General features: G+C 41.2%; 1 protein-coding gene across 1 annotated transcript; it reads right to left on the reverse strand.

Moving 5' to 3' along the window:
* Positions 1-2,868: 2,868 nt before the first annotated feature.
* On the reverse strand, positions 2,869-26,689 carry BEND6 (BEN domain containing 6; the record flags this gene model as incomplete). The annotated part of the gene is made up of 9 exons (XM_082480748.1): positions 26,527-26,689; positions 12,414-12,642; positions 12,162-12,307; positions 11,544-11,642; positions 10,978-11,155; positions 9,284-9,501; positions 7,673-7,865; positions 5,567-5,705; positions 2,869-3,022 (listed from the first exon to the last, which is right to left on the reverse strand). Exons 2-9 carry the CDS (start codon positions 12,607-12,609, stop codon positions 2,869-2,871), a joined length of 1,323 nt encoding a protein of 440 aa, XP_082336874.1. The 5' UTR covers positions 12,610-12,642; positions 26,527-26,689.
* Positions 26,690-26,964: the final 275 nt, after the last annotated feature.

Here is a 26,964-nt window from a genome sequence, read left to right on the forward strand (position 1 = left end):
GTGATGGCAACTACATCAGTTTTCCTGCTGCACAGTGGCTTCCAGCTCCTCCTGTTTGGTGCCCATGCTGCGTGCATTAATGTAGAGGCACTTCAGTTGGGCTATTGGTCCTGCCACCTTTTCGCTGGGAGAAACCCTCATTCCTACCTCACCATTCCCAGGCACGACCGTAGTTTCTAACCCATCAATGTCCCTCACATCTCTCCTGCTGCATGAGTCTCCATCCTCTACCTTCACTGAATCAGCAGACCTAGGGACATCCCTAGCATCCCGTCCCACAGACATTGGCGCACCACCCCCAAGCTTACCTCTAAAGAGCCTGGTTTCATCCCCTTCCCCCTTCAAATCTAGTTTAAAGCCCCTTCAATGAGCCCTGCCAACTCCTGCGCCAAGAGGAGGTTATACTGCAAGGAGTATGGCTTTTCTGTTAACTCTGTAGTTGTGTAAAAGCTATTTGTCTTCTTTTATCTGGTGGGATAACATCAGTCCTATACTTTAGGAGAGAGGAAGGATTCTTTGCAGCTTGCTCCCTCTTTACCCTTTGGTAAAACATTAAAACGTCTTGTCTCTCTATGTTGCTTTTTGTCCAGAACACCCATCTCTCTCCCTGGCCTGTGCCTGGGAGGAGGCCCATCACCCTACTATGGAAATCCTCCTTTACTCTTTGTGGTGAGCCTTTGACAACTCAACTGGTCAGCAGAATAGAGGAGCATGTGGTACAGTGTCATTGATCGTCAGTGCTGCACCAGCGGCAGGGAGAGCAACCACTCATGTTTGGCTCCCTGTACCTGCCTGAGTGCTTCTACACCTCCCGAACAGCAGGACAACTACAGCTGTGCAATAGCAGCTGTGACAGCTTTAAGGTTAGAGAGCCCTTGTAAGGTGGGCCAACCCCTTCCCCGGCTAAAAATCACGAGCTTTATAGAAGCTGGCTTCAGAACAGTTATTAAAAGGGAAAAAAAGTGAGTGAGAGAAAAAAACAACCCACCTTACATGTTAGAGATTGAAGCAAGAAAAGGCTCAGAAGACAGTAAGGACGATAAAATAGAACTAAGATGTAGTAATGCTTCATTTTATTTGATAGAAAGTTGCTTCAAAAATATGATTAACTATATACATTCTTATATGCTGTACATACAGGTACATATACAAAATATACATAATAGCAAACATCCTTCTGTTAACTACAATCCATTTTATGGATGGTAGTTAATAATATGAGATAGAACTTACATCAGATTTCATACCTGCTTTCTTCCTGATCCTATCTACAAGGAACTAATAGACATGAGACGAAGAAGGTTAGCAGCTCACTTAATTCCTTCCCTATCCCACACAAAAGTCTTCTCCACAGTGCCTTTTATTAGTGTGTTGTTCTAGTACAGTTAGGTTTGCAGCACTTTCCTTCAGAGGTATTTGGCTGCTAGCCTTATCTTCAGATTTTTCCTAGCATTCACCCTAATACTATTTCTAATTTATTTCTATAACTCTGATCTCCTGAGTTATAGAAATACTCCTCAAGTTAAGCTAGATTTCTTCAACTTTATGTTTGTTTTTTTTTTCCTTCATCTTGATCCCTTAGTTGCTTGTTTGCCACATACGAAACAGATTTAACTATTAGTACTCTCTGTTCTGGGAGAAGTACACTCAAGCATGAAAGCTATAATCCAAGCGTACTTCCCATGCTACTGGCACACTGTAAACCTGGAATCAGTCAGTGAGGAAAAAAAATGTGCCTTCCCTCCTCCTCCTCAGGCAATTACAGGGTGTGTGACCACCAGCTACTCCCTGGGACAACTGGTGTTAGATCTCACGAGGAACTGCCCAGTTACTGGGATTTTTCTGGTGTCCTCTCTTTAAGTAAGAGTTAGCACACCAACATCGAAACCCAGGGAGCAGAGGCTGGCAACTCTGCCCTCTACTGATGTAAAGGACAGTCTCTTGGAAGTGACTAGTAATGTTGTTCAGGGAAGAAGAGACAGGGAGAGCTGCCAAACCAGCAGGGTTCCAGCAGCAGAAGGCCTGTGAGAGAAGCCACAGCCTCCACAACCAAACAGTCTATCCTAGAGGACTCTTCCCTGAGCTAAGAGGGAACATGGCTTCTTTCATTGCCTTTCCAAATTTCAGAGGTTAAAAACGAGCTGCTTCTTTCCTGCAGACAACTTGAGAGCTGCAGTTTCATTGCCTTAAGAATGTTTTCTTCTTTCCAAGTTAACAGCCATCCTTAAATATCTGTTTTGTTTCTTCTTCTCTGCTCATGTGGCCCTGTGCTTTCTAACCCCATGCTGGCCATAGTCTTCATTTCACTAGGAAATTTTTCTATTCTCTTTTCATACCTCTATATCTTTTTTGTATTAATATGCAATAGCTTTCTCTGATCAGTAAAGCGGTTTTCCATCAGCTGTCAAGGTGAAAGCAAGGGGATTAAGGTTCCTCTTTTACACATTCTTTTGGTATTACTTTAAATAATGTTTTTCTCTAACTAAGGGGAACTCTTATATTCTTCTGAATGAGTTTCTATTTTTTTAATTACCACATAACATGCATATATTTAATAATATCTTAAAGCCAAAGATATTAATGTGCCTTCATTTTTTTCTAGGCCGTGGGATAATAATTTGTTTGAGAAAATGGTCTCAGGCTTCTATTCTGCTACCAGTATCTCTGTCCACTGTTGCTAGGCTCATTTAGATTTTATTTTATACTACTCTTTAATCTCTGTTGGGAATTTGAACTGGTATGAAATACCTTCTGTTATTCTTTGTCTGAATTCCTGAGATCCTGTCCGCAACCCTGGTTGGGAGAGGGTGCTGGTGAGCTTCTGGCGAGATGAAACTCCACCTTAGAAGAAGTGGGTTTGAAGCACCCCTACTGACCTTGTGTAGTGAGAGGTGGAGGAGTCAGACGGCTGTCACTGTGCTGAATTTGTGCATTAGCAGCTGGTGAATCATCATCCTGCTGGTCTTGTGTGCTGGGAGGAACAGCAGAAGAGATGATGCCCTGAGGAGCAGCTGTTGAGCCACTGTTGAGACAATTTATAACTAAGCTTGAGATACTAACATTAAATGTGCAATTTCTTAGTTCTTAGTCTTTCTGTTCTTAGTTTCCAAGCAGCAGAGTTTATTAGCTAGTGAACTAGTTTTCTTCATTGACACATTCCCCTTTTCCTTGTTTCACCTCAGCCATATGGATCTGAGATGGTGACTCTCTGTCTCGTTGGAATTGACTCCAAGTTCCTTCTCTTTAATCGTAATCGTGTTCTGCGGAAAGGTGGAGCAGGTGGACAAGGAAGGAGGACCAGCAAGGGAGGAGATCAAAACTGCAGTATCACCAGTTTTAAAAGGTAGTAACTTGTGTGTTAAGTTTTTACTAAGATTTTCTCTTGACCCCTCTCTGTACTTCATTGCTGGAAGGTGAACTGAAGGAGGAACTGTGAGATTGTGAGCACTTTTAAATTCTCCTAATTTTCTTACAGAGAAAACTTGTGTCATCTGAGTTGAAGGAATCACCACTGTTATCTTGATTACTTACAAGGTGCTTAAATGCTTTTACAGTGAGGAAATTCTGAACAAATGTAAAATGAATCCATTATAAATGCATTCTAATAATAATAATTCTAATAACTCAAGAGAGTCTATGCAGACAATATCTGCATTGGTTTCAGTGGATGTTGGGCTGGATTTTATATAAGGACTTATCAATAACAGACATAAAGACATTTTTAAGATATCAAGTTTAAATTGAAAGGTCTATAGGCAGTATTAAAAAACAGCCCAGAGTTGTTACAGTGCTAGCTCAAGATCTTCCCGTCAAGGCTTCAGGAATACTATATTTGTACATGAGAAGACTCAGGAATTAGCAAAATTTATGGATTCATCTGATGAAGATGAAGATTTAAAATATAAAATATTTAAGATTTTAATACTTTCAAATAAGACAGAGTTTCTGCTTCTGTGCTGTTATTTTTACCTCCTGTATCAAGGACGAGGAAAAATACTGCAGTGAATCAATGCACACTGTATGTTACAAATACAGAGGACCTTTGTTTTATGAAGCCTTCTCATCTCTAGGATAAAAGCATTAACATAGTCAACTGTATTTTAGCCAGGCTAGTGCATTCATTTATTGTTTCTAAATAGGAAAACCTGTGTATGTGGATTCTTCCAATAGATACTATCTGAGTATTTCTCAAGCAGTAATTAATTCATAGACCACTGGTGGTCTATGGAGTCCTTCCAGGTGGCTTAGAGAGGAATTTTAGTAGCAAAGCTACTTTTCAAACAATTGTGTCATAACATAGTCAAATATCTTGGGGTGTTGGGTTTTTTGTTTGTTTGTTTGTTTGCTTTGGGGTTTTTTTGGTTATGAAGTGTCTTACAGTTGCAAATACAGATTTTAAAACATGCACAAGATAACTGAACTAGGAAGAAGTAAAATATTACTTCTGTATAGAAAGTCTAAGTAAGGACAAATCTGTTCTCCCTGTCTCACTGATTTTAATCTCTTATCTTGTTCGTTGTTAATTTCTTATCCTGTTTCTGATGAAAGGCTGAGAGATCTGGGACTGTTTAGCCTCAAGAAGGCTGAAGGGGATCTTATCTACATGTATTAACATCTGATGGGAGGTTTTAAAGAAGACAGAGCCTCTTCTCAGTGCTGCCCAGTGGCAGGACCAGAGGAAATGGGCAGAAACTGAAATACAGGAGGTGCCATCTGAACATCAGGGAACGCTTTTTCACTGTGAGTGTGACTGAGTACTGGCACAGGTTGCCCAGACAAGTTGTGGAGTCTCCACCTTTGGAGTTACTCAACCCAACTGTACATGGGTCTGAGCAACCTGGTCTAGGTGACCCTGCTTTGAGCAGCAGGGATTGGACTAGCTAATACACAGAGGTCAACCCCAACTCTTCCATGATATGCATGTTTGGTATATAGCGAAACAGTACTATGCAAATAGCTGACTTCACTGACAAAAGGGATGAGTTCAACACCTTTAGACTAGTTTTGTTCAAAAGGTAAGAATGCCCATACTAAGCAAGATGTTATTTAATAATTCCTCTGCCCCAATAATTAAGACTCTTATGGAAGTAAAAGAATGGTAATTTAGCTCTCCTACAGTGCTTTTATCAGTAGGTACAAAAGAGATATGATTTTCCTTAGCTTTACTTGTGGGTTAATTGAGGCACAACAGGTGACATGAAAATGGAATTGACTGGTCTTTGGAGAGCCTACAGAAAATAATAAGAAAAGTAAATAATGCCAAATCTAAAATAGACATATTGATCAAAGTAACTCCATGTGTTTACTTCTGTAATCTCTTCCTGTAATTTAATAGCTGTGTGCTGCTTTGTCTGGAATGAACAACTTTTTTTGTGCTGTAATGTTAGGCTGGACTGCTTCTGTATTACGTACTTTTTGTACAAGGTTATGAACATATTTACCTACTTGGCAATGCATATATGAACATGTATCTTCATGGTTATTTTAAGACTGCTTTTAGATTTTGTTACCACAGGGTAATATATGGAATTACACATTGCAGGCTACATTTTTTTTTAAGACTTACCAAAAGCTATGCTTCTGAAAAGCACCTGAGTTAAGATCTTTGCTTAAAATTGGCTTCTTGGTGCAATTGTTCAGTTTTTGTCCCATCATTCGCCTAATTAAAGCATCATCTGTGTTTGGAAACAACTGTTTAGTGATTCCTGCAAAATAAAGAGATGGTATATATGAGGCCTCCAAATTAGGGAAACAACAGATGTATGATCAAAACCGTATTTCTTGCATCTTTGAAATTTCCAGCTACTTCAGCTTCAGCTCTAGTTACTGTGCTATCTTTACACACTACTTCATTGATTTTGTGTTTGATAATTTGATTTGAGTAAAAATTATTCTGGTATTACTGATAATCATAGAATGGCTTAGGTTGGAAGCGACCTTAAAGATCATCTAGTTCCAACCCCCCTGCCATGGGCAGGGACACCTCCCACCAGACCAGGTTGCTCAAAGCCCCATCCAGCCTGGCCTTGAACACCTCCAGGGACGGGGCCTCAACAACCTCTTTGGGCAGCCTGTTCCGGTGCCTCACCAGCTTCAAAGTAAAGAATTTCTTCCTAATATCTAAACTAAATCTACCCTCTTTCAGTTTAAAACTAGTACCCCTTGTCTTGTCAGTACACTCCCTGATAAAGTGTCCCTGCCCATCTTATAAGGTCTCCCCAGAGTCTTCTCTCCTCCAGGCTGAACAACCCCAACTCACTCGGCCAGTCTTCACAGGAGAAGTGCTCCAGCCCTCTGATCATCTTCGTGGCCCTCCTCTGGACCTTCTCCAGGTGAGGTCGCACCAGAGCGGAGTAGAGGGTCAGAATCACCTCCCTTGACCTGCTGGCCACAGTTCTTTAGATCCACAGCCCAGGATCTATTAAGCTGATCTACTAACTCATTTTCTATGGTCCTAGAACTCCCAGGCTTCCATCTTATTTTTCTTCTTTTCTTTTTCTTTCTATTTGAATTCAGGAGTGTTTTCATTTCCCTTAACAAACTTCTTTGACTTCCCTTCATCACAGAATTCTCTGCAAAATGCTGTATTGAGTGTCCTGATTGTCTTCTCTGCTTCCTTTTTCAGTTTTGCCTAGATCCTTCCCCAGAATCCACCTTTAGAAAAGTCACTACTAACTCTTAAAATAATAGAATCATTTAGGTTAGAAAAGACCATTAAGATCTTTGAGTCCAACCATTCTTCTCATCCCATGAAATCTTTTTAATTTTTCTCATATATCATTCTGAAATTGTCTCATCTTACTGGCTCTAAATATATTTTCACCATCTTACACACCCTTTCCTTTTCTCTCTCTTGACTTTTGGCCTTTTTCTCTAGCTAGGTTCTTAAGGAAAGGTTTCTGCAACTTTTGAAACTCCTGGCCAACTTCAACAAAACTGGACCAAGGTACAGGAACTGGAGCTAAGCTGGGAAGGGAACTGAGAGAACTGGGGAAGTCCAAGGGAATGGCAAAGGGCGAGGGATTCTAGTACAGGAATTTAGGCTATGTTGGACAACTATTAAGCTATAGGTGGGACTCCAATAAAAATGAGGCCTCATGTGCTCACAAAATACTGTTTTCTTTAAAGCTGCTACTTCCATCTGAAATGATTCTTTCCTATGCACCAAACAATTTTTGCCTTAAACCTCAGCATAAAATAAATTTTGTTTGCTTCTCTGATCACTGTTCCTGTCTTATGCACTTATTGTCTAATTTTGCCTCCAGCGCTATTTAAAATGTCAGAATTCATAACATTCAGTAACTTCAGAATATAGCAGAAGTTATTTTAAATTTGATTGGAGTGTGTCCTCTCTGCCTTCCCTTACCCGTTATCATCATTCTCTAAGTTTGACTGTTGTAGATTAACCTTTCAAAGGGTAAAAAACCTAATATCACTGTGCTGAGTAGCCACTTAAGTAAAACCCACAAAATTCACACAATAGAAATACTACTACTTAGCATTTCACTGACAGTATTTGTAACAGATGGGTTAAAGAAGTATGTAGCAGAAGAAGGAAATATGAAACAGCACATCACCTGAGTAGACCAGCTGTTAAGCATTACAGCCCCTCCCTCAGAGAAAGCCCTCTGTCAAGTCAGTGCCACATTGAGTAACGTTAACAAGTCATCACCTATGATTTCCTGAACTTCATTCTGATTCATAGCTGGTTTCGCCGCCTTGTCCTTTGAAGAGGAGGACTTTGCACCTGTCAGGCTGTGCGTAGCCATGTATTCATGTGTATAAAGTGCTTGCATCAAGTCATTTATAAACTTTTGAGGTTTGCTTTTGTTACAAAGTGCTATCTGCCACTTTTCGATCTTGAACTGGAAAACAAAATTGATCACAGAATCATAGAATCATAGAATCATTTAGGTTGGAAAAGACCTTTAAGATCATCATAGGCATAAGATCAGTATAGGCATACTGCAATTCTCTAGAAACATTACATAATATTACCTCTGAAATATTTTTATTAATTTTCTATTTTTAAACCACAATTTCAAAAGTAATCTCTGCAAACTGTGTGCTTGAGATCAATGCTAAACCTGCATACCACTCAACGTTTGCAACTGTACACGCAGGCTGATTTTTGTCAGAAGCAAGTGTGGGGCAGACTAAGGACCCCATTCATCCGAGCAAACACTTCACCAAGCGATCCTGATTACTCACCAGTGGGGACAGGACATGTTCAGACATATCTAAATCCTTCTGCTTGCACTCCATGTGGGCTGGCTGTGGTCCAGTTCTGGCGTGAATTCTGTACAGCCTCAGGAAGCATGGCACTACGCCCAAGCTAATATTCCTGCCTCCGAGCAGACATGCCCTAAGAACTGTGACATCTGGCCCTGGGCTTTGAGGGTGACTTCTGCACACAGCAGTAGTACAGCCTAAGTATTTGAACTCTCCCAATGGGAAATTTGGAGCTACCTCTATTAAGAAAGGCTAGGTTGTTTAGAAAATCAGGTCTTTTTATTTCTTTGGAGAAGTTAAGTCAAATTTTGCGTAGTGCAATGTTCAGTCAAAACATCATACCTTGATAATTCATAATAGTGTTATTTGGGTTTTAGGACCCTGTGACAACACATGAGAATGATTTCCACCAACTGGCATGACTCAGTGCATAAGAATGTATATGTAAATTGTGAATGCAGAAGCTAGAATTATTCTTTTGGTTGTGTCTTTATATTTATCATGTACAGCCTCTGTGCCTCAGATTTCTCAATTATGCTCTGTTACAATTACAGAGAATAGGGGAACATCTTTACTCAGTGTCTATATATATATATGTATTTCTACTTAAATGCTGGCCAGTGTCTGGAACAAGAGCAGAAAAATACCATTCTCCATTTACTTACTAACAGTTTAAACAGACTGCTGGTATTTTTCTTAGATTATCTCTGAAACACTACCATTCCCCTTTGGCATCCAAACCATTAGGCTGGAAGATATCCCTGGATCTCAGTATTTTCTCCATGCATCCACATTCTGCCCTTAGTCACAGATGTGCAAAACCACAGAAATCAAAGCGAGTTTGAGCGTGTACCAGCATATTGAATTAAGTCTAGTGTTTCTCCTGGAAAAAGCTTTCTGCACAAAAGGAGCTCATTAATCACATCATCAACTGAATGGTGATAACATGATTTTTACTGATGTTTATTTTTTATATTTTTTATAATGTAACAGTAAAGCTTATACTGTATAAAGTTTTATTTTTTATGCCTGAAATTGCCTTTTAACTGACCTGTTTTTCAGTCTGTTGCTCCTCATCTTCCACATTCAAAGTTATTGGTGAACTGGAGTTACTGTGCATAGCTGCATATGAATCTGCTAACGGATTGTTAGATGCTTTCCAAACAGCATGTGAATGCAGACTGGATGTAGATGATGTCACTCCCCCCTTGAGCAGTGCTTCAGCCATCCCTACCAGTTCCTCAAAATGGGTGACTGCCTGTGGCAACACTGAAATCAAATGGAAAGTGAGGGGTAAAATAGTAATTGAAGCTTTCAGACTCTAATTACATAAACATGGATATTTTTGCATTTAGATTCCTGTCATAAAGCAAAAGAGTCAAAGTAGTCAGAAAATGCTTTAATGTACTTTTTTTTCTATTCTCTCAAATGTTTTCCTGCCATTCTGCTGTCCCCACCTGTGAAGATCTGTCCTCTGTTTCTAGAACAGGATAGATCAGTTCTCTGCAAGGCTAAGAGGAACCATTAGTTTACACCCATCATGGCACTAAGCGGGCTATTTCTGCTTTTGCTATCTCAAAATCTCTACAAGTCTGTAGAGCTGTTGAATATGGGCTAAGTAATGTTATGTCTGATTTTTTTTTTTTGCTTCAAAGAAGTTACATAGACTGCATAGGACTGCGTAAATGTTTGGTTTTTTTTTCCCTCTTTTTTAACCTATAGAGGATATCTTTTAAATAACCTTTTCTCCAAGTAATATTTATTTTCAAATATTAAATTTTATTGAGTCCATTAGGAAGAATCAATTTAGAGCAAAAAGGATCCAAGGGATAAAGCATCAGCAAGATACAGAATCACTGAATTACAGAAAATACTGTAGAAGACTAATACAAGTGCTTAAGATACAATGCAAATGGACCTAAATGTGTAAGAAAAGTTGTCAGACACTAACAAAATGTTTAAAAGTAATACTCAAAAAGGTGGAGATGAATGGTTCAAACCAAGATGAGTAACATATGGAATGGAATCAGGTGGGCAATGAAACTGAGAAGCACCTGCAAAATCATGTGACAATAAAAAAAATAAAAGAAATACTAGGCTGTCTAGGGACAGTATGATGTAGCTGACAAGGGAAGGAGCAAATCCTCTTTCAGCCCTATTCATTCACTAATGTTTTGAAAATTTGGATGCCCCAAAATAACGGACAGAGACAAGCAAGAGGAGCTTCAGAGATGATCACTAAGTGATGAAGGATTCATTTATGAAAGAGCAAAATGGTTCACCTCTGGGAAAGGACTAAATTTGTTGCACCTGGAACTAACTCAGATTATCAATAATGAGGAATTACCAAAGTAATTAGAAATAAGATCATTCCAGAATAAATAAAATTTCAGTAGATCAAGAAAGACTGCTAATAAATATAGTTGGACGGATCAGTGGCGTGTTTGAACTTAGCCAATGGTTATACACAGCATACAGAAAGGTTATCTTGGGAACAACTGACAGGATTTAGACAGATTTTTCCGTTTCTAACTCTATGATTGCATGGCCTCCGTGTAAGACAGTTTTTTCTAAGTGCTGCTGGAATTAAATGTTGCCATGTATCAAAGACTGATGCTAATAGTCGGCCTTGATCGTGTCAGGTGCTTGAGCATCCATAATTCCCATCCAAATGGCCTCTTATAAATCAAGCTGTTCATGACCTTCAGGCTTTCCTCTTCATCAAAATAATTCCCCTGACTTTACCTTGAAGCATCACCAGGGACTGCCGTAGGCGGCAGTTTTCTCTCATGGTGTCTGTCAGCTTCCTCTTGAGACTTTTTATTTTGGCACACAGTTCTACCTTGGATAGTTGAAATAAAGGCTCTTCATCATCACTGCTACTTTCACTGTACAGAAAGTTGCTTCCTGAATATGGTTCTCTCTGGAAAAAAAAACAAAAAACAAACCAACCTTGTGCTATCTGGAGACAAAACAGCATAAAATTAATGCATTAATACTAATATTAAAATATCTGGCTAAATCAGAATATTCTCTTTGTACACAGAATGCATAAACAGACTCAGTGCATTTTAGTAATAGCGGTTACTGGGCATAGCTATTACCATTCCTGTTAAAAATAAAAATGAAATGTCAGTGTAGCATGTAACTGTTAGGTACTTCTCTCTCTGTTCTCCATCCCCAATTTTCTAAGGCAGTGTCTTTTAGAACCATTAACTTCACTAAAACAAAAGCCTTACGTCCCCCTAAACAAATACATTTCAGTTTGCTTTTGCTTAATACATTAAAATTGCTGAAGATGAGATGTTTACCTGTTTGTTAATTAAAGATGTTTCAAGTTGACTTAGGATGTTGTCAGGAGCAGATGTCTGCAATGATTTCTTTCTTTTTATATGCTTCATCATCTTCCCCTGTAAGCAAAAGCATAACGGTGCCTTTGCATTCCTATAGAGCCTTTCATTACAGTATCTCATAGTATTCCATAAACTTTTATTCACTGTGCACTTGATTTTCTTGGTTAGTATTTTTGAAAAATATGTTCGTAACTTTTCGTTAAGATTTATGTTTTCTTTTCCTACATTTTGTCACTGCAGCTCTCAGCACAATGCAAAGCTCAGAAAACCTGATCCCTTCCCTTTCTTATGCAGTGGTCAGACTTCTGTCTTATGGAAGAAAAACTACTGAAGCTACAGAGCATCCAAGTCTCAAATAATACTTTTCTTTTTGAATAGCAAAGGACAAAATCTATTGGCCTACTCTGACAGGTTATTGTGCTGAGGTACCATGTGAAGACTGCCTGTATTCCTACCTTTACTATACCTATTTTGTGTATTATATTGTGAAGAATCAATAGTTACAGTCTATTCCATTCCATTATGGGCTGTCCTGGTTTGAGGACTAATATCAGGCACATAAAGACAGAAACTCACCTGTTCTTTATCCAGGTCACTGTCCTCACTTTCTGAGAATATCATTTCTATCCTCTTCCTCTTGCTTTTTCCAAGGACTTGTATTTTTGTAATTTCATCTGCCTGTAATATCTTTTGCATCATTTCCACCAGCTCTTGGGGGTCATCTGAAGTGATGGAAAAAAAAGGCCAAAGCACAGAAAATCAGGTAGCAATACCTTACAACTAGATTAAAATTTCATAATCAGACAAGTGCTCTGGAACTGCACTCACCACTCATGTACACAACTTTCACCAGGTGCTTTTCTGTCTTTCTTTCTCCCACAGGCCAGTTTACTAGCATGTGCTCATTTGGTTTCAGGAGTCTCTCTAGTTCATTGTCATCGCTGGGAAGGTCCTGTATCCATGAAGTCTCTCCAATTTGCAGTGAATTATCGTTTACAAAATCAAACAGTGTGAATTTTTTCATTGTTAAGTGGTTTTCTTGTCACACAGACACTGCCTGCAGGACATCATAGGAAAAATAGCTGTTACGGTATTGTGCCACAGGAATGTTACAAGAATACTTTAAGAAGCCCCTATTCCTGGATATCAGTAATTAGCTTGTATGAAAATATCCTGGATAACGAAGTGAAAACTAGCCAAGCAGTGTGTTATATCTCCCCTGAAAGATGGGAGATGGTCTGCTCGATACACGTACATCAGACAGTTGCCTCCAAAACTATGCACAGAAAACAGCTTTCACTCGCAGAGCCCTCGCTTCCATATTACTGCTATGCCTAATCCATCTCCTGGCTGGGATGTTTATTACTACTACATTTTCCCCAACAAAAGTTGTCAGTCCAGCCTCTGACTAAAAGATACAGGTGTGGTAAAAACTTCCCCTAGGACTAAAGAAAGTGCTAGCTATGCATGCTATTAAGAGGGATGTATGACTTCCAGGGCTGTATTAATCACCTCATGGGCAGTAAGATGTACAATTGTATCCACAGAAGACCAACCCAGGACAACGGACTGGGTGAGGTATGACACATTCTGGCAGTGGAAAACTTGACGAATGAAAGAAATGACAGGCTGAGGACTAGAAGAGAGCTGGGCTGCTTCATAAAGAGTAACAGCAACAAGGAGAACTCTTAACCCAAATATACAGCTAAATCCTTTGCTTACATAAAACAATATTTTTAAAGCAAAGGACCATTTCTAGGCTTTTTAAAGCACTGGAGTTCTACACTGAGAAAAGGGAACAAGTCATACTTTGTGCTTTATTTTTTCTAATGAAGCTGATATGCCTTACACGAAAGTGTGGAATGTAACATACGTTATTAAACTCTACTGGAAATGTAACCGGTTCATTTAAGTGTTTCCATTATACTCACAGAAGATATTTTCTACTTTAAAATTATTAAATCAGATAAATAAATAGAAGATCTGATTTTGTCAAACCTTGATCTTCTTTCCAATAAACATATGGTTTATCCTGTCAGTTCATAGAAGTGAAGTACTTTTACAGAGCTGAAAACTTATGAATTCCCAGATGTGACAGTGTAATTTGCGATTTACTTGGCCTCAATCAGTCAGAAGCAAATCTAGTGCCTCATGCAGAGGCTGTCAAAAAGGTAACTCAGAGCTAGGAAGGAGAATTATGTGAGGTTATTATGTCAAAGTGAGAAAATCTGGCTGCAGTGCTCCAAGACGCAATGTCAATTCGTTTGCAGAAGCCCAGCTCACCACTATTCACCATGTCTGTGCTATGCCTCAACAGAGCTGGCTTTTCACACAGGGGTGAACTTGTTAATTTGTGAAAGACAGCTGCGCTCTTGTCAACATGTTTACTGATACAATGAGGCAAGTGGTGTAAGAAATCGCCATTAAAAAGAGTATTAAATCATGCTTTTATGCAGAATGTGTTGAGTGTGATAGCAGTAGAATTGTTAAGTACAGCCCTGCTGAAGAAAGGAGACTGTGTTTGCAAGAATTCGCATTAATTTTCTTTAAAGAGAATTAGAAAGACCAGGAAACATCCATCCCATGTAAATTCTGGAGAGAAAGCAGCCTGAATATGTATGCCTATCATGAATCACTGGAGGCCTCGTTCTGTTACCGATCCATGCTGAGTGGATCCTCATACCACAGACAGGGATCATTCAAATGAATAAACATATAGACAAAGTAGAACCCAAAGGAAGAAAAGTTTCAGCACTGACCTCACTAGGGATAGGCGAGGTCCAAAATGAAATGGCAGATTTGTCCGAACAACAATATCCCAGATTTAAACCAGCTGGTGTGTGCAATCATATTGGGCATCAATATTCTTCCTTCTTTTTCAAAATGCTTTTGAGTATATACCCCAGTCAGCTTAGAATTTCTCATCTGGCACGAAGATGTTAGCTTCTACCTCTGATCAACACAGCACAGCAATACCCATCACCCAGTTCTTCGATTCTCTAATGAAGTACTTTCAGCTTTCTCCGCCTTGGCCCTTGGCAGTTGCGAGCTACTTCATTACCCTTCTAAAAGCCCCCACAAGATCAACAGAATTGCAGCAAAGTTAGAGCTGCCAGTGCGCTCACACTAACAACTGATTGACTGACTTCTATATTTTTTTAATGTTTCCCTGTAGTTCTCTTAACAGTCTATATGTTGTCTCTCATTTTGTATTGAGACAAATATCCTCTGAGCCACGGGAAGTGCTTGTGGTCTGTGCTCATCCAGGGTTAGTGAGCCAGCCTGGAATTTCCGGGGACGCACTGAATACACAGGCTGTTCCCAGCATGGAGGGTAAGAGATGATTCCCCATGGCACTGGGGCTATTCACACATAAGCTGCGCCAACACTGTGCACATTGGTAGCAAGTCCAACAGCTTTTGGAAGGTATCAGACTTACGTACGTGTTGTACAGCTTAATGAAGTCAATGGACATGCGGACTTCTGGATGTTCGGAGCCCATGACAGCAGCCTGGTGCCACTGGTAGACACTGTGAAGGCCACGGCCAGCAAAATCCCTCGCACAGTCTTTAGACCAAACAAGCACCTGGATCCACAAAAATCCATCCCGCCACTCAAAGCTAGGGACAATTTTTACCATGGTCATGACAGGACTCGGAGCTCAGCAATTTGTCTACATCATCTATAAAGCTCTTTAGAGCTGTCAAGATTCTTGCCTGTGGTGGGAGGGTGTACTAGTAAACAGCTAAACTGATTTCACCAAGAGTCTTAGCTGCCAAGTTAAAATATAAGCTACATAGGATGCTAAGAGAAATAAGGAGTGAATTTCACAAGTAGTCATGGGAGGAAGGATGGGGTTGAGGTTGTGGAATCTCCTTCTCTGGAGATACTCAAAACCGCCTGGATGTGTTCCTGTCCAACCTGCTATAGGTGAACCTGCTTTGGCAGGGGAGTTGGACTAGGTGATCTCTGAAGGTCCCTTCCAATACCTACCATTCTGTGATTCTGTGATCCACGCCTTTAGCTCCTGGCAGGAGTCTGAAAGCCTCCTGACAGCTTTCCAAGGCTTGTGCTCAGTCCCGTTGCTCCTGCTGCTTTGAAGGCATCAAAGCTGGAAAGGAGTTGTGGGGCAGCAACAGCAACTGGCCAGGTCCCCTCTCCTCTGCTGCAGCTCTGCTGGGCATCAACTCAACTGCTTGCATTATATATAAAGTAATGAAACTATTACATTGCCAAATAAAAGGAACAGAGTGCAATAGTTGATTGTTAGTATTTTCCTACAGCTACGGCTTCAACTCTGCTGACAGACATGAATCAAATTGTGTCTTTCCACAGAATTTATTGTGACAATCCATGCGCCCTGGGGATAATACCTAACTGTCTGCTGGCATCATCTCTATCCAGTGACTAAACGGAATGGAAATGTAGAACAAAATGTCTTTAATGAAGAAAAGGAACACTAAAATACTGGAAGAGAAGTCCTGCAGTATTTTCTCACCCTTTTCTCCTTCTGTAGTCAATGTGAACCTTGTCTGAGTCAGGATTGCTGCACATGCCTCCTTCTAAAATGTTTTATTTGCCAAAACAGATCAAAGGCAAAATATACTGTATCACCAAGAAAAATATAATCTTGGGGAGTGGGGTTAATCTTACCAAACTTTTACTGCCTTAAAAGCAAGAGGGCATCTAGCCACGTTTGGCTCAGTCACCGCAGAGAGAGGTGATTCATCTCACCCTAAGACATGTATCTAAAAGACTGCAGATGACTTACTGTCTGGGAGTGCCTATTTCTCTCCACTGACTATTCAGTGACCATACAGGGGTAGGTATGTCTCCTTACAGAAGCTGGCTTTGTCCAGCCCATCTGATATTAACTTTTTCTTTTTTTTTAATAGACTTTGAATAGCAGGATAGATTCCAGTAGACCTTCTGCTATAGGGAGCCAAAAGGATGGAGTATGAAGTCTGTTAAAGTGTACCTGGTTCCCCATTTTAAATCTTTCTAACACAGTTCTGCAAGTCATCAAGTAAGATTCCTGACACTGAGTGCTTTGTTCAGTGGTTTAATTGGAAGATATATAATCGTTCATAGACATTACCCTGGGTGCAGCTACTAACCACAGAGGCAGAATTACATGATCTTTGAAAGCCACTTATGTTTTGCAAGTTACTTAATTCTGCTATATTCTCCATTTGAAAACACTAGCTACTTATTTGAGAAGTACTGAAATGCAAATGTATGATTTATCACTGTCCTAAGACACAAATCTGCCTTTACTTTTTCTAAAAGCAGGTAAATTGTAGATGTGGGGGAAGGAGCCATTTAATTTTAGAGCTCTGCAGAAGAAACACTAATTAGACTCCTTAATTTTTACAAACATGTTAACACCTCACATTCTGCACAGATGCTACAAATTTGCACACAGAATATTGTTACTAAGCAACCCAAAAAGCCAGAACAAAAAAAAAAAAAAAAAACAAACCACAAAAGTAATTTAAAGACGTATCTCACCCTTTGACTGACATAGTCTGTTCCATTCAGCCAGAGAGTTGGCAGATGGCATGCTGAGATCATTATTTCTCTTTCCTTTCAGTAAACGCAGTGTAAAGTATTACAAATTTACAACATGAGATTGTAGGCCCACTGGGGCCGATGGGTCTGATTCTGCCATGGTTTAAAACAGTGCTTCGCTATTGATCTCAGCAAAACAAGAAACTGTACCGCAACGGTGCAACACAGATCCATAATAAAGCACTAAGATTTTACATTATCTACCCTGTAAGTTCAGCCTTTGATAATCCCAGTTTTCCTTGGGAAAGCAAACAAACAAACAAACAAACAACTTTTACTGGGCTAGAAATTAATCTACCTCACTCAAAACTATTTATTTCCAAATCAGGATAATCAGTCACAGATTTGGTTTGTGTTACTTAGACTCTGGCATTTTACACTGAATTTGTCAGGTCATTAAATACAATGTTGGTGAAGAACTCTTGGGCTGCACTGAAGTCTCAAAATCCCCAGTTCTCTGTAGCAAGTGTAAGGTGGAAAACATGACCATATTTAAATATGTTATATGCCCTGTTGTGGATTCTGTCTTATTCCCCTGAAACCAGTGTAAGATTTACTAATGATTTCAGTGGAATTAGGCACTGTCAGAGGAATATAGAAGTGTTGTTACTGCCCAAAAAATTTGCAGTCTGATGTCTTAAGTAATTTTATGGAAAATTATGACTTAAAAGCACAAATCTGCTGGTCTCAGCTGAGAAATAGAGAGTACAGATTTTCTGGAATCACCAGTATCGCCGTGTTCCAAATTCAGCAGATAATCTGTGGGAGCATCAATCAGAACATTACTGCAACTTTCAAGACTATAAATACACAGAAATAATCACACTTTTCTTCCACAGGAAGGATAAAACTATAGGATTTTTATTACTGATATCCAACAGCTCATTTCCTGACTGTAGATCACTATCCTGGTGTGACTATCTATGAAATAATCTGAGATATTTTTCTAGGAAGTGATGCTATTAATGGCAAAGCAACATCTTCTGGCCTTACGCAGATTGTCTTGTTGACTTCAAAGCCTCAGCAGCATTTACAACCCACAGGATTATATGCAGAATTCGGTCCATACCTTGTCCTATGTGCTAAAATCCAGTTGAGTGGCCCAAGGAATTAATGAAACCATTATTATTTTTCACAGTAGTGCCCTCTATGCTGTGAGTTTCAGCAACCTGGAAGTTCTATAAAATAACATTAATACTTAAGTATGTCAAAGCCCTTTGTCAGGCTGTGGCTTAAATAAAAAGCTTGAAGAAGCTTATTGGAAAACCTCTGATTTTTGCATCGAACCATTAATTTTATCTGTAATACTGAATGATAGGAAAGGATGAATAATGAATTTATTAAGCAGGTATATTTAGTATGTCTAGAAGTCCTAAACTTCTAACTAATAATTTATTCAACTAGCAGTGAAACATGGCGTTCATTTCCGTAAATTTCAAGATAGCAACCCGGCATCATTATTGGGCTTTCAGGACAGGATTCAGTTCTAGATTAAGATGCTTACATTTACATGTCACTGGTGCAATGGGTATCTATGTTATCACTGTAATCACTGGAGATCTAGAGATCAGTTTGGCTTCCTAAATGTAGGTTTCTAAGGCCAGTGTCCTCTGGTATTCTGCTTGGCCTTCAGCTGCCCCTCCAAGACCGCCAATCTCCCACAGGTCTTTTATCACAACTGCTGTCTTTTTGGAGATACCTCAGCCTTGAGCAACTCCAACACTCATTAAGAGTCAAGCCCCTATTGAACACAATTAAAGCTCCCTGGAGAGCAATTCAGCTTATTTCAAATGCTCTAGAGCTCAATTCAGTTGCCCGAAAATAAATGCATGGTGCAATGGAGCGTGGCCAGCAGTTAGAGGGAGGTCATCCTCCCCCTCTATGGTCCTGGTGAGGCCACATCTGGAGTACTGTGTCCAGTTCTGGGGTCCCCAGTTCAAGAAAGACAAGGAATTACTGGAGAGAGTCCAGTGGAGGGCTACAAAGATGATCAGGGGACTGGAGCACCTCTCTTATGAGGAAAGGCTGAGAGACCTGGGTCTGTTTAGCCTGGAGAAGACTGAGAGGGGATCTCATCAATGCTTATCAATATCTAAAGGGTGGGTGTTAAAAGGATGGGACCAGACTCTTTTCAGTGGTGCCCAGCAACAGGACAAGGGGCAACGAGCACAAGATGGAACACAGGAAATTTCATCTGAACATGAGGAAAAATTCTTTACTTTGAGGGTGACAGAGCACTGGAACAGGCTGCCCAGAGAGGTTGTGGAGTCTCCTTCTCTGGAGATATTCAAAACCCACCTGGATGTGTTCTTGTCCAACCTGCTCTACGTGAACCTGTTTTGGCAGGGGGGTTGGACTAAATGATCTCCAAAGGTCCCTTCCAACCCCTACCACTCTCTGATTCTGTGATCTTAGATACCATAAATTATTATGCCTGGCCTCCAACTGCCTATTCTGATGGTCACATATCTCACACAGGGCCTAGACCCTCTTCGAGGCTCATGAGGGTGGTTACTAACTCCAGGCATCTCAAATGGCACTAAACACATACATTTAGGGAAATGCATTGTTCTCTGGGTGGTAATGATTCAATTGAGTTTAAATAGGACCTTAGATAGCTCACATGCCTATAAACCACATTTATTTATCTGTATTTTAATTTCCCACTCAGTGAAAGGTCCCCATAAAGATAAGATGCCAAATAACAAGACACAGGAAGTCATCTTAATTCTACATCACAGATTAGTAGCTTTATTAAATAGCTATTTCACAGCTGACAGATGGAGAATTAATACCCACTTTGATTTGCTTGTTCGCAAATGCCATGCTCAACAAAATATATTAAGGTACAGACCAACAAAAATCTGTTTATTTATTAAACTGGATGAGATACTGTCCTGGTTCCGGCAAGGATGGGGTTAATTTCCCCAAGGAGCCGGCAGGGGAGGCACGCATTCCATACCACGTGACCCATGCCCCGCTATAAAAGGAGCTAGCCGGGGAGGGGGAGTCAGTCGCCACTCGGGGGTGGGCTGCGGCGGTGCGGGTCTGGTCGGTGCGCTTCGCGGCGGTACTGTAATTGCGTTCTTATATTCCTTTACCGGTGTTATTGTTTTTCTTTTTTTCTTCCCTTTGTCTGTTCTGTTAAATTATAATATTTCAACCCACGAGTTTTGCCCTTTTCTGCTGATTTTTCCCAAGGCTGTGGGAGTCGAGCGAGCGGCTGCATGGTTCTCTGTTGCTGGCTGAGGCCAAACCACGACAGATACCTAAGCTACAGGAATTTGATTAGTCATAAGAAAGCTCTTTCCATGCAGGTTAATATATTCAAACTCTCAGAAGCTGTAAGTAGCCTGGGAGGAGAAACAAGTCAGCATGGCTCTGTAGAGTCCAACACCTGGCTGTACTCATTCTGACCTGGCTTTGGTAATTCAACACAACACATCTTACCAGCTCCCAAATTATAAAGGTTAAAGACCAGTGATGTAGTCACTTATTCAGCTAAAGATGTTTATGGGAAGGCAACATCATTAGGGAAAGTTTGACCACATGCAAATCTGTGCTGAGATGCAAAAACTGTGCACTTGCTATGCGTAACAGCCCAAGCAGTCAAATACCCTTTTCCTAAAACGCTGAAAAAACATCAGACATACTTTCCATGTGCAACTAATGTACTTTCAAACTGGACTTGTTGAAACTCACTCATAATGTGATGGGAGAATTTATAAGATGATGCATCTTGCTCTTTTTATAAGCATAAGCTATCTTGTATATTTCGATAAGCTGTGCTGTCCCAAAGCCTTACTATTGGTGATGTTCTCCCTTCAACTCTAAGAGCACAGAAGTGAAATAGCAGCTAGGAAATCCCAGGCTTGAGCTCTGGTCAGTATTTAATAATCTAGTTGCATCCTAACTATCTCTACTCATATGTCTTTACTGGCTGTCATAGGTGAGTGATGACAGATTAGAAGTCATCCCTGGTTAATACTCAAAGTGCCTGCTCTTTTACTCCAAAGCTCTTCCTCAATTCCTCTGGTTTTGCAGCATGTTGGTAGGAGGGAATGAACTTGATGATCTCCAGTTAAAAAAATAAAAAATATGCATTGCTAGTAAAGGTAGAACAAGAGCTAGAACAAGAGACATATACCTTGTCCTCCTACTCCAGGGAATATTACTGCAACTAAGAGTAATTCTGCATGCACTTAGGAGAATTGACAGAAAGGCATTTTCCCTACAAGGATAACAACCTCAAACCTTATTAGAGCTATTTTTTGCCTCCTGTAAAATTAAATGTCTTTTTAGTCTATGTACTTCAACCTAACTTTATATATAAATTAATATAAGAGCGAAAAAAACAATATTGTATATTGGTCTGAAACAATCCTTAAACAACTTCCAATTATATACATAAAATACTAATGAAGTGCAATTCCCCCTGGGATTGCAAGGCCACATTCAGATTGACAACTGCTACATTAAACACTGCCAAAAATTAATACAGAGCAAATTTTAACCAAGGACAAAGGGGCATACCACTGCTGTAATAAAAAAAAAAAAGCCATAGGAGCTTTAGCAGTATATTTCCATCTAGGCTCGAGATCAGTCTCTCTGTCTGCAAAGTCAATTTATGCCCACAGAATTCCTGCCAGCATTTTTCCAGCAACACTGTAAGCCGTGAGTGCACAACTGCATGGCTCATACTCCATTCGATTTACATTCAGTCTAATAAACAGAGGGAATCAAAACATGCAAGTTGTGTGAGTCGATAGGAACCTGCAAAATAAGGACAGTTACCTCTCTATAGATGAAGCAGACAGGAATTTGGTTTTACATGGTCACCTAAGACACCTGCAGACCGCAAAATGTTCCAGTCATAGAGGGGGTCTAGCCTGTAGCATTGGAGCCAGACAGTTTGGTCTTGTGTAAATCAAATGACCTATACAGTTTACATTCTCTTTTCAAAGAATCTGAAATAATAATATATATTCGCCTAATTTCAAGGATATTGTGAGAATTAACTAATGCCAGTGTGCCTTCCACACATACAAAGCACTGTATGGAGCAAACAATTTATCAAGTTTTGCAGAAAAAAGATTTGCAATAACCTTGCTGAATTTAGAACATATCATTTCACATAAGATTTTTTTGAAATGTGATGCCTATATCAAGCTGGAAATTGTTAATCTTTCAGCTAAAGAATGCATTTTACAAGGCTTAATCACCTATCAGAAACTCCCATAACATCTTCTCACACATCATGCTTAAACTGCTAGGAAGCACACTGAGGACAACATGCAACCTGTGAACTAGAATATTGAGGAGGAAAGTCAATTATTTTATTGAATGCAGTTGATAATACTCGGATACTACGATATTGTCTGTATTTACTTTGCTTGCATCTTTGGTTTTTACTGTATTTACTTTTGTTCCTGTTTGATTAGAAAAAAACAAGTATTTTGTTATGAAGTATTAGATGATTAGAGAACCCTTCTAACCCGTTAAGTAGTCCTTTAAGCAGAATATTTTACTTAATTGTAATTAATTAGTAGAAACACAGTCCTTAAAGCATACATACATACCAGTGAAAGGAAATTATCTTACCCTTTCACTTCCTCAGAAACTCTTCTGAAATCGTATCATGCATCATTTCCTAATCACATCACCAGATCTAGCATGTGACCTTTTTCTTTTGGCTCACTGATACAGGGAGTCTTATAATTGCAAAGTGATGTCCACAAGGTCTGAATCTGTAGGAGCAGAGAGGTGCCTTCACAGAGTTCTGGAGTGCCCTTGAATCCCACAGCTCACCCTGGGGGAGGTCAGCAAATCTCTGCAGACATGATTTCTCCACTCAAAATACAATTATTTTTTTTTTTTTTTGCAATTTTTTTTTCCTCTTTTCAGCCTAACCCATGGTACTCAGCTAGGATTTTTAGTTTCTTTTAAAAAGCGTTGCTGAACCTCATGTACATTTCAAGGAATATGCATTAGTCCATAGATTGTACTGCAATTCTGGATACAGGACAAGGGGAAGAGAAGAAAGTGTCTCTGCCTTCAGCCTTGCTGTGCAAGGCTGCTAAGTCAGAACAGGTTATCATGTGAGACTGGCTGAAAGAATATTTTATGTCAACACTGCCTTGTCTCCCTGCAGGAGGGCTGCTGCTGCTACAACACATTCCCTGCTCATCTCTTCCATTAAACTGCAGAACTTTGACATAATTTCCCTGCTGTTCCCCTCCCTCACACAACTTGGGAAAATAGGTAAACAACTGCATTCAAGAGTGACTGCAGCCAGAGCAATATCCTCCTGTCCTGTCCTCTTCCACTGCAAATGTCTGCTGGTCAACTCTTTTGTGTGGAGTCCCTGAAGCAAAACTTTCCTTTTTCATCCCTCTGCCCAAATACTTATCACCACCTCCTCCCTCAGCATCGCTGAAGTAAAAGGCTGCTTCCGAGCCTCCTGCCAAAAACTTCAGCTATGCTCGTGACTTTGTTGGTGCTCTGTTTCCCAAATAAGTATCTGCAGGACGCTACCTCCCATCTTCTCCCATCTCCACAAAAGTGCGGTCACATCATGGGTACTCTGAAATGGCAGCAGTTGCCCCTATTTTATTTCAGGGTTGAAGGCTGCCTTCATAGGTTATAAAACTCTTTCGAACTTGCTTCAGCCTCTCAACAACTTAGATCTCTTTTCTGACCTGCCTTGCCATTCCACACACTCTTGCCACCATTAGTCTCAAGACTTCATTACCTTCTTTTACTTCCTGTTCTCTGAAATAGCTTCACCTCCGGGATTCTTCTTCTGAGGACAAATCTCAGCTGAGAGCCAACAGTTTTGCTTTAACCTCCTCTCTTCATTCCTTTTCTCTTCTCTGCTTATCATCCTTAAGATTTATGAAAATTTCCCTGAAAAACATTCTATAAAGAAGCTTAGATTAAAAACGCTATACTTATAAAACTTCTTTTCATTTCTCTTTATTACTAAAAAACCTACCCACATCTAGTTTGCTTATTTTTAATGTGAAAAAACTTCAGAAATTTAAACTTTATTCACCATGGCAGTAATATTTTAACCACACTGCCAAACCCCACAGTATTTAACAGAGCAGTAAAGAATATAAAGAAATCCACAGCAGCAGTTTGGTATACAAGTGAGACAGTTGACTCAGAAGCCTATAGCAGTAGCTCTCTCAAAAATCATGCCTGTCAGCAGTTCTTGTACTAAACTGTACTTTCTTTTGCATTTGACAAAAAAAAATTAAGCAGTTGTCAAAAGGATATAACAAAATTCATGACAAAATATTATCATCAAGACACCAATGGGCTCTAAGCCTTAGAAGGGAAAAGCTATAAACCTTAAAATAACAAGCTAGCATTAGAGATTTGTCTGTCAAATGTTTTCTATCCACTGTTAGCCGAGAACAATGTGAAAATAACGGTTCCCTCTCAGTTCTCTGCGGTTTACTGTGCAGTCACTGCTGTGCCACATTTCCTCCACCATCCCATTCTGAAGCAATAAATCAGCGCAGAGCAAAAGGTATCGAAAAGTTTCCTGCTCCTGCAACATACTGCAGGGAAGCACTGCAGCAGGGCAGTGTGTTGCCGGGAGGATCACGCTGATTTGCTTCATGTTATAGTGAGGTAACATGAACCGTTCGAATAATCTCCAGGTAATCTGCATTAAAACCATTTTACTGCAGTGTACTGCGGTATTAGGAAAGATTTCAATATTGCACCATGTGATGCAACACAACCGTATAGCGTTTGTCAGTTCCTAGGCAGAAAGGGAAAGCTTTAAATCAAAGGCTGCAATGTAGCAACTTTCCATTTTACGGAGTAATAGGACAGGCTATTTTGGCTCACTATGTTGGCAAATAGTATGAAGTGATACAAAATTCCCAGAATAAAACATTATAGACCTAAAAGCCAATGTATTTTTATTTTTCTTTCTTTACTGAGCCCCCCAACCTGGTATCAAGAGAATCTTTCAATGAAAATGGATTTCCCTAACATTAAGGGTACAGTAAACTGTTACAATGTTATTAGCTTAGTGATAAATTAATTTTAGTTTTCTAATTTCAGTATTACAGAGATCTTTTTTCCTGTTCTTATTTAAGCTACCACAGATATGTTTCCCTCTCTGTCTTTCCAGCAGTTTAATGTAAATTTGCACATATGCTTTTCTATGTAGTTTTACGGCAGTCATATAAACCAGCAACATTTCAATATTATTCCAGCATTTACACAGAAATTTTCATTATTTCTATAAAGTTTCAGAAATGTTCCACAGACTTCTGTGCTCACATCAAAGACGCATGAAAAGAATATTAATTTTGTCTTGAATTAACCCAACTTTCCCCCCCCCAGTAACCCAGGCAAACACAATATAGCAAGTAACGCCCGGATACATTTTCAGCACGAGATTTTTGGGGGGGTTTAGTAGCACGAGGGTGTTTAGAACTGCATTTTCAAAGACCTCCGAGTCTTTGAAAGTGCGGAGCACAGTCAAAGTATCGGCTGCGGCGGTCGCAACAGCGACAGCTGTGAACCCTTGCGATCGTTTGCATGAGCAAACCTCCACGTGCAGGATTTTGACGCTATACCATGCGATGCATCAGCTCCGGCGGGGCGGCAGACGGGGGGTTACGGGGAGGTGGCATCTGCTGCAGCACGTTGCAGTTTACTGCAGTAAGGGGGTACGTATATACGCGGCAGTAGTATATACACGGCAGTAGTATATACATACTGGTTACGCGTATACACGGCAGTAGCCCTTTCAGGGTACGGACATACACGGCATTAGTGCTTTCTGGGTACGTATATACACGTCCTTAGTGCCCTCTGACAGCCTTCGCTGCAGCGAGCCCCGGCACCGACCAACTGCCCTGCGGCTCGCGCGGGGGGAGCGCCGTGGCGGGTGCGCTAACGGCAGCCGGCGTGGGGCACGCGCCGCAGCGCACGCAGCTCTGAGGGGAGCCGGCCCCGCGCTGCGCCCCCGGCCGCTGCCCGGCCGTTGCCCAGCCGCTCCCGCCGCCAACTGCCGCCTCAGCAGCCCCCAGCGCCACAAACACGGGTTGGCGCGGCACGAGGACCCTAAACACCTTGTCAGGACGTATCTCATTAACGTTTCCCAAGCCTCTTCTCCCGCCGGCAGCTTTGCCGCGAAGCCGGCGGCGGTCGGTGCCCCGGGTCCAGGGTCCAGGGTCCGCTGCAGAATCCCCCTCCCCCTTCCCCTGCCAACGGCCATCGCCGCCGCCGCCGCCACCCCGCGCCCCACCGGTCACTGCCCTCCGCGGTGGCAGGAACGGGGGTAGCCCCTGCCCCTCTCCCACCCCGGGGGTCCCCGGTCCGTCGTCCCCCCCGCCGGTACCTCGCAGCAGCCATTTTCCGCCTCCCTCTGCAGCAGCTCCAGCGCGTGATGTCACTGGCCGCCCCGGCCAAGTCCCCGCGGCGGCGGGCTGCGCTGTGCTCCTTCCTCCCCGCCGGCGGCAGCAGCGGCAACACCCTCCTCCTCCTTCTTCTTCTTCTCCTTCTTCTTCTTCTCCTCCTCCTCCTCCTCCTCCTCCTCCTCCCGCCGCCGCTGCCCCGCCCCACCGTGCCCGCGCCGGCTGCCATGCCGGCGCCCCGCCCCGCCCCTTGCCGGTGCCCGCCGGCCCTCAGCCCGCCGCGCGCCGCCTTCCTGCCCCGCTGCGCGCCGCGCTCCGGCCCCGCCGCGCGGAGGGGGAAGACCCGCCGCAACAGTCGCCGCCGCGGCGGTTGCTGAGTCACGGCCTGAATCTCATCCCGCTCCTCCTCCTTCTTCCCTCCT

This window comes from Vanellus vanellus (genome assembly GCF_965231255.1).
Source record: "Vanellus vanellus genome assembly, chromosome: 3".
Lineage (NCBI taxonomy): Eukaryota > Metazoa > Chordata > Aves > Charadriiformes > Charadriidae > Vanellus > Vanellus vanellus.